This window comes from Bombus impatiens, unplaced genomic scaffold (genome assembly GCF_000188095.3).
Source record: "Bombus impatiens unplaced genomic scaffold, BIMP_2.2 scf_1274, whole genome shotgun sequence".
NCBI lineage: Eukaryota > Metazoa > Arthropoda > Insecta > Hymenoptera > Apidae > Bombus > Bombus impatiens.
This window is the reverse complement of record NT_177693.1, coordinates 96,535-105,521: the sequence shown is the minus strand read 5'-3', so window position 1 is coordinate 105,521 and position 8,987 is coordinate 96,535. Positions and strand designations below refer to the sequence as shown.

The 8,987-nt window shown below is 31.2% G+C and overlaps 1 protein-coding gene across 4 annotated transcripts in view; it reads left to right on the top strand.

Moving 5' to 3' along the window:
• LOC100741957 (phospholipid scramblase family member 5) overlaps nucleotides 1-8,618 on the top strand; it is a 13,629-nt gene extending 5,011 nt beyond the window's left edge. For all 4 annotated transcript variants that reach the window (XM_033323778.1, XM_024371255.2, XM_033323779.1 and 1 more), the window contains 6 exons: nucleotides 1-324; nucleotides 4,063-4,161; nucleotides 4,272-4,489; nucleotides 6,494-6,649; nucleotides 6,756-6,917; nucleotides 6,996-8,618. The exon at nucleotides 1-324 is cut by the window's left edge and continues 1 nt beyond it. In XM_033323778.1, coding sequence (XP_033179669.1) covers nucleotides 1-324; nucleotides 4,063-4,161; nucleotides 4,272-4,489; nucleotides 6,494-6,649; nucleotides 6,756-6,917; nucleotides 6,996-7,040 — 1,004 coding nt within the window. In that variant the 3' untranslated portion in view covers nucleotides 7,041-8,618. The remainder of the gene's footprint in view (nucleotides 325-4,062; nucleotides 4,162-4,271; nucleotides 4,490-6,493; nucleotides 6,650-6,755; nucleotides 6,918-6,995) is intronic.
• The last annotated feature ends 369 nt before the right edge of the window (nucleotides 8,619-8,987 follow it).

The following is an 8,987-nucleotide window of genomic DNA, read 5'->3' as shown; positions in this document are numbered from 1 at the left end:
CTGGGATACCACAACCCGGGATGACATCTGGGATACCACAATCCGGGATGACATCTGGGATACCACAACCCGGGATGGCACCTGGGATACCACGATCCGGGATAGCACCTGGGATATCACAACCCGGGATGGCATCTGGGATATCACAACCCGGGATGGCATCTGGGATACCACAACCTGGGATGGCACCTGGGATACCACAACCCGGGATGGCACCCAGGATACCACGATCCAGGATGGCACCTGGGATATCACGACCTGCACCACCACCGTATGGGATATCAATGCCAGGACCTGAAGCACCACAATCAATGATGCCACAAGGTAAAATTATTTAAAATTTATTTTTCTAGTTCCTGTATCTATAAATATGGTTACCTATTTGTAAATGTTTAACATATATTTCTATAGGTTTCCGTTATTTAACAAAAATTTTCTCTGCTCGAAAATTTCAAACGATTACTCGGGATAATATAAAATTGTTGACGAGGTAGATATAAAATTCTTGATTAAAGCACCCTTGAGATATTCGCGTCTTATCAGATTCCGTCAAGATTATTTTTTATGTAGAATGTCTTCGATAAAAGACTTGTTGGCACAAACCGTACTTATATTAATCAGAAATATTAAAACGTTAATTCGAATATATGAATTATCAAGAAATAATTAATACACAAGTAATAATACATCAATACAGAAGTAAATTATAAAACCTTTTTAACTAACTATAAATACCGAAGTCTAATGTCATATTCTTCGTACATTTGGATTACATATCATTTGAACAAATAGATAGAACGATCTATACTCATGATCTATATTACTGATCCATATTCATAAAATTAAATATACAATATATAAACGTTATATTATGTTTTAATTAAAGATTAACTTTAGAGTAATACTATAAAATATAATCCTTTCATAACAATCCTGTAGCTTTTTAAATACTTGCAAAGCTTCTTCACCAGGTTCAGGTAGTAACTCGACTTTGAATTTATCACTCACTAATATTATCTGGGTACATACATATAGTAAGAGAAGAGAGGTTCGTAAACGAAGCACGATACAGCCGCTGTTTGCCGAGTGACGATCAGTAAGTAGATAATAGTCGTCTTCGTTGATGGAAGCGTCACGTATGCAGGATAAGTGACATCCAGTTTCGTGTTTTCGCTCGCATCGTTCTCTTATCGCTAGTAAATACTATTTGTGATCTTGATTGATTCCTAAATCTTTCTAAAAAAAGGTACAACGTAAATCAATTAATATGGTTCATCTATAGATCGTGCGTGTCGCTACTTTAAATCAGTTAATATTATTTGTGATCAACAAAAAAAAACATATTACGTAAATACCGGTAGAGCAGTTACTTATAAGTGTTAAATATTGACCAGCTACTAATTATAAGTGTTATCAGTGATAAGCGTTTAATAAGAATCGTGAAAAAGAAACATATTCATTAGTGAAATGTTATCACAGTGATATTATAGTAAATAATTAATGACCAGAGTTGATTTATAATATCTGGTTATGGATGAATGTACAAATTTATATATAATTACAATCAGAGTTGCTATGTGACTATTGCAAGCACTTCGTATACTTACTTTTCTATTATTGTACTTCTTTGCGATTCTTTCTTTTACTTTGCGTGTAACGCGATACTTTTATTTATCGCTGCACTGTGGATCATTATGCAAAATGTAAATTAATACTTAAGTTCAATTAAAGAAGCGAAACATACATATAGAAATTCAAAATCTCAAATATTGAAATATAGCAATGAGTATTTTACTTTGAATATTTTGTATATTTTTAGAATATTACATACTTTCCATATACTTTTACATTTTTGCATATTTCATTTTCTCTGAAATGTACAAATATTTTCAATCTGTTTATCACTGACTTGCCACTTCTTTATGTCCTTCGAGCAGTTTCATCGAGCAGATAGTCACTAAGAAATAAGACTATTACAAAAATGAATAAACTATTAATGATGGAGTTAGTAATTGAAGATGTTAAAAATTAACATTTCTTTTGAACTCATTAATTCCTTACAGTTATTTCTGCCATAAACAATTTTCAATAACATGTGGTTTTGTGATTCTCGATAAAAGAAAAATTATTTTATCTAAACGAAACTTTCGAAACGATCTTTGATTCTCGTGATGGTCGAGTAGTAAAATGGCAGTTGTGTATTATGGTTGTGTGCTAAGGTGATTCATGGGTAATTTATGGTACGCAGAGGTTAAGGAATATTCTGGCTAATTTATGAAACAACGAGTCGGAAATGTGTCGTCGGATTGACAATCTGCTACCGACGAAGGGCTGGATAATTATGTTGCATAAAATTTCACTTCGTGGCGCTATAAACACCTTCAATTTTGCTGTTCCCTTCTCTAACGCGACGCTTCTATTGTAATACTTTCTCAGAGTTTTGGCATAATTAAAATTTCCAATCGCATTTATTTTACAAGACAATAAAAAGGTTATTTAAAGAACTCAGTTTATAATTGTACTTGGAAGAAACACTTTGTGCAAAAAATCACATAAAATTTGAAAAACAATCTAGGGATAAAACATGTATATAAACAGAATTATCTTAAGAAGGTAAATAATATATGGAATAATCCATGGAAGATAAAGAAATGCGGAAAAATAAATAGAGTATAGGGAAAAGATTGGGATTATTTTAAGATACTATATTAAACAGTTGGAAAAGTTTTAACTCAGGGGGAGCATTTATTGTTTTCTTTATCTAGAAAGATAACGTGAAAAAGCAAACCGTTCTAACTAAAACTATCTTAAGGAAAGTACATAAGTTTTATCATTTTGCTGAGCAGAGGAAACTTGAGAAAATAGCCGACATTAGTATATTGAGTGCTGCCAAAGTTTCGGTATTCCGTAACGCGGTTTCACGTATCGCATAAATTCGTCAAATACGTGTCCATTCATTCGAACGTTTCAAAATGCGGAAAAAATAGAAAATTATTCGAAAATAGTATACACTGACTGTATAAGTAAACAATTTTTGCTGAGACTAATAAACAATCTTAAATTATTGTTTATAATTCTAAAAAAAAATAAGAGTGGGAATTTTGTCTGTGAAATGCATTTTTTATTTATACAAACGCTTGTTAGAAAATGAGAAAGAGTTAAGGAATGATCACTAGAAAATAGTACATATTAATATTAATAGTAATATTAATAATTAATAGTAATATTAATAAGCAAGTTAGAAATGTTTATTACAATTATGAAAAGCAAAAGGTGAAGATTTTGGTTGTGGAAAAAGTGTGTGAGTGATGGAGTCGGAATATATTGAAACTTCCTGGAAGGGAAAGATACAACAGATTCGAAAACGGCTTCGTGCTTTGGTTAGAAACACGTTAAAGAGATATAGATCAAAGAAGAAGGGCTATACCAGATTCCTTACGGATGAGGAAAAGAGGTGATTCTATTACACGCTTGGACTGCTGATTTAATGGCCTGAAATTAAATTTATGGAGATCCTTCACCCGATAGAAATAAATTTGAAAATTTGATGGTTACAGATCGACTGAGACTAACGATCATTTTGTTTTTAAATTGAAGTTACAATTTAAATTAACCCTGCCACAGTCTTCGCATTTCAACGTCGCGTTCTTGTTCACGTCTAAAGGAATAGGAAATTAGTATTTTAGTCTTTATATATTTTTATAAATATCTTTTATAATCGATATTTTCTATAAATACTTTGCTTAGACATTTTTTTATAACTGTTACTTTTTATAAATATTGTTATGGAAAACTTTGTCGTAAAAGAGGAGACAAGAAATTATATAATATATCTATTTCTTGTTATAATAAATATAAATATAATATATTTGTATTCTCCTAAAAACTTAAGAATTTTTTAACGATTAAAAAAAAGGACAATTGAATCGAAAATGATTCAAACGATGTATAGTTAAATTGGATTAAATCAATTTTTTTTTAATATATTAAAAAATGGCCTATAATTAGAAGAAAACATAAAAAAAAGAGGTAACTTAAATTTTAATAAATCTTTCATTTTAGATGGTTGGTCACCGCGGAATACGACTTGTCCACCCGGCTTGGAATACCTTATAGTCCTTGATCGTCTGTACATACGGCAACAACTTGAACTATTGGAAGGTTAGTATTGTATCGTTCGAAACACAACATGCTGTATCTCTCTACTAAACAATACAAATGTCCGTTGTAACAGTTGTCAATTTGTCAATGAACTAATTAAATAATTACAGTTGTTGTTGGATGGGAGACTGAGAACAAATACTTTGTAACGAATACTAATGGCCAGCCACTGTTTTATATCATGGAAGAGTCAAATATATGCGCGCGTCTGTGCCTGGGTACTCTACGTAATTGTGTATTACACGTGGACGACACCAATCACAGGGAAGTCCTACGTATGGTTCGACCCTGCAGGTGTTCAGGTTGCTGTTGCTTTTGTTGCATGCAGGTATTTCATCCTTTGATATCAATCTGAGAATACGATTGAATACGTACAATGAGTAATCATACGGATAAATAGAATAGAAAATGTGCACTTGTATACGTATCTATATGGTGATATGATTGGCAGGCAGAATATTGTCAAATTTTGGTCAAAACAGGATACCCTGATATATTCTACATTATTTTTCTTGCCTTTGGTTCCAATAATGCAATTCAATTCCATTTCTTTTTCATTTTTTTTATTTGAGATGTTAATATTATATCTAAAATTTGATACCTGATCTTAAATAACTTTAAGTATTATAAATACTTCTCTGCAAAGCTAATCATTCTGACATATACCCTTTCGGTCGCCTACTGGAAATATACAGAATGTCCTAGTTTTTTTCCGGCCATACGTTGTCAGTATATTCTAAAGATCAGAATAAGCAAAGATTGCGATATAGCATATGTCATTGGAAGTATTATTATGATACAAAAGAGTTATAACACAAAAAGGAATACGATATACGAAATGGATGGTAACGAATGTGTGTTACTATATTTACTATAAAGTATGAATAGACAACAAATATCTACATCTACATATTTATCTTAAACTTAGTATTTAAATGTTTAGCAGGAATTCATAGTAAACAATTCTATTTTAATACTACCATATGCAATGCAGGATATATTCATTCCACATGTTTCTTTGAAATAATACACCGTGACGATATATTATACAAGCTTCGTCATGAGTTAGCCAATCAGTTAACGAAGGACACGTCTGGCAAGTGCGTTACTGTAATTTATAGCGAGCAGTAGATACGGTTTGCAAAACGTACGTCTGAATTTCTTCTCCAACATGCTGTGCACACAACGCGCAAACTTTCTTCGCACGTGCGCACCATCTGTGACGATTACCTTTGACGAAAAGTTATTCGGCACATTAGAAAAGCCGGTCACGATCGATACTCTTTGACCAGTACCGCTCGTTGAAGCCGCTTTTGGATACGTTGTTTCGGCCTCTAGTGAAGAACCTCACTCACTCGATCCCCGTAGAAGAGCTCCTGTAAATAGAACCCTTTAATACAAATACTCCACGAACGCACAGTCGTTACAGAAGAAAGTCGAACGGATAACTTCTAATACATAATAACAAATATTTTTACAGGGGTTCAAACATCTGTCACTTCATCCATTCTGATTTATAAAGAAAGATATTTTTATATTAACACATTGTACTGACAAGCAAATTTTGTATATTTTACTTTGGGAGCTGCAATAGAGTAAAATATACTAAACTGTAATATTTAATTTGTGCAAAATATTAGTATATTGTATTTGCGCATTTTTTTCTGGCAATGTTATGTAAGTCGTTCACATTATTGAAAATTTGTTAAGTCCATGAAATTTATCTTATTCCAATCGTTTAAAAAATCTGGTAACGTGCATCACTGATGACCATGCCTGCCAACGTGTTGAAACATACTAATTTTGTGATACTTTTTTATATTTTCAAAATTACTATTTGTAAATTTGAAAGAACTAATGTTTTGGATATAACGAGCATAACGTGGTTAATTGTAATACTTTATTTTTAAATTATTCCATTAGTTATCGCGAATGTTATTTTGTAGCTTTCATTTATGATTAAAAAGAAACACGTTTGAATTATGCATAGAGCAAGCACGCTATGCCGATTTCTGTGCATCTACCTTGCGCAACCTTGTAAAAGATAGAAACAGTCAGCATGCTGACCAAACCTTTTTTCACATTCTTTATACTCGTGAATTCTTTGATTCAGATTTATTAATAGCAACGTATGAATATTTAGCAAAACGATATTGGACGTATTTAAATATTAAAACTAGAATCAGATTTATTCCCTTCCTTCAATCATTCCTCATAGTTGTTTTGAATTTCGAAATTACCGCCATTCTTTTTCCTAAAAGGTTATATATTTAAATTATTTAATTAAATTTAATTTAATTTAATTTGCATTTGAATTTGAATTTATTTTCAGATGCTAGAGGTGTATTCTGGAGAAATGCTTCTCGGCTCTGTAATAGAAGATTGCCATATTTTTAGGCCTTCGTTTTCTATTCGCGATGCATCTGGGGAAACAGTTTTAAAGATTACGGGACCATACTTTAGATTTTGCGGAAACGCGACATATAAGGTAGAACATTAATTGTAGTATATATTAATTGTAATAATAGTTACAGAACATCTTTTTAAAGATCATTTAACTAGTATTTACATAACTCTTTTCTCCTTTCCCTCAGATAAAGTCTGCTGATGGGCTACATAGAGTTGGAGAAATTAAAAAGAAATGGAGTGGTTTTACTACAGAAATTTTTACAGACGCTGATAATTTCAGCCTACATTTTCCTGTGGATTTAGATGTTAAAATTAAAGCTGTTTTACTCGGTGCCTGTATTCTCATTGTAAGTTATCATATAGACAGATTTGTACATATATTAATATCAATAAATTTATCGATTTTACAAATATTTCTGTTTTAGGATTTCATGTATTTCGAAGGAAGCACCAAAAGGAACTCTATATAGAATTTGTAAAATGCTTAAAGGAATATTTACTGATCTGAAATGAATAGTTTATTGTTGCGCTCTATTATAATATAAGGTAAACAGCTTGCAATGAAGAATCACTGTTGTTGAAAGCTGTCAACTTTACCTGAACTTTCTCAGCTTAAAATTTCTCATATTTTTTATATCAAATTATTAATGAATACGTGTAATACTGTTAACAAATATGATGTACTAGTACTATTAAGCTATCAGCATCATTGCTATTTCTGTATTCAATGTTGGAACGAATTTATCGTATATTTTTATATGTGTATATATATTGCTCATCTTCCTATAAAGGGTATGTTCAGAAGTTTTCGAACAAATACGTTTTACGACTTTTATTACAAGATTTTCGCAATATTTCTAATATAACACGAACACGAATTATTAGGTTATAAGTTTTTAATTTACTTTGATGCAAATATATGTACACAGTATACAAATATTATACAGGGTATTTTTGAAATTATGATATAACCAGAAAGGAGTTGATTCCTCATGTAAAAGTAAGTTGAAAATATAGAATGAAATTTGTTCATATTTGCCTATTTCACTCAATCTGGTCAGTTGCCGTTACTTTTACTCATTTTTATGAATATCAATCGGGATTTAGTATAATTGTAACTAATATAATTACTTTTAATGACTTATTTAATTTAATAGTTTATAAATTATTGAAAATGTCTTTGTATCACAGATAGATATTATGTACTTCCTTGGCGAATTAAAGAAGCATGGACTGATGACAATATGTTAATTCCTATATCTCACATTTCATATTTTTAATTGGATAACCCCGCATTAATGAATATTCAAACTCGATTTTCTCGAAGACGGAGCTCTATACGAAAATATTTTAATTATTCATTATCATATTATTTATTATCATATTTCCGATTTAGTTCTACATAAGGAATCACCTGCTTTCTGTTTATACTACTATTTCGGAAACACTGTATATACATAAGTTTTTATAATTGCGGGTTATATATACTCTTTTTATATTTTTGTGCATTTGTATATGTAAGGGCATTAAATATTTGAACTGCCTTAATATTTATCAGACAAATGTAATTACTCATCATAAATAATGTTAATCTTTTTGATAAAAGACTTAATTCTGTTGTATGATTAAAAGATCACCTAATTGTCATTTAAAGATATCAGAAGGAATCAAGTTAAATAAAGAAGGAGAATTATTGTGTATGTTCTTTATTCGTGTTTTAAATTCACATCTTCATACATCTGATAGTGGAGCTGTTACCGCCTCAGCTGCAGCACATAGTATGCTATATTTGTCGCAGATGTTCTTGGTTTTAGTAAAAAATGAGAATGGAAAAACAATATGTGTGTAACATCCTTTCCTACACACGTTAGAAAACGGCCACCGAGATGCTGCAGATATTGCACTCGTTGCGTTTTTTTAACACATCAAGGACCGGATTCACGCGCTAAATTTAGGTTTCAAAATGGAGACTTCACACTTCTTTGTCATATCTTCCAGTTTTTTTAACGCTCGAGAATCTTCTCTTATTATTTTTCGCAGTTTTTATAGAAAGAAAGATAATAAAATTTATACGCACACTAAACTGTCGCAATGATTGAGCGTAAATTCTTCCACTTTTGGCGAAAGATGAGATAATATTAATTTTAAAACATAAAAGGTTGTTAAAGCCAATACTTTCAAAAGAGTTTTGACAGTTCTCAAAATGGCGGCAGTTCAGATGTAGAATTATATAATTAAATCCAGATATTGTAATACTCTCGACAAAACGTTTCTTGCTTTTTTTTCATCCATACAAATTCGTCTTTTATATTGATATCAAACGACGCGACTTATTTCGTCGAAAATAGGGTCAAAAAGGATCGATTTCTCGTATGGAACACCGTACAAAAATCCAGGGCGTCCTCAACGTGTTAAGC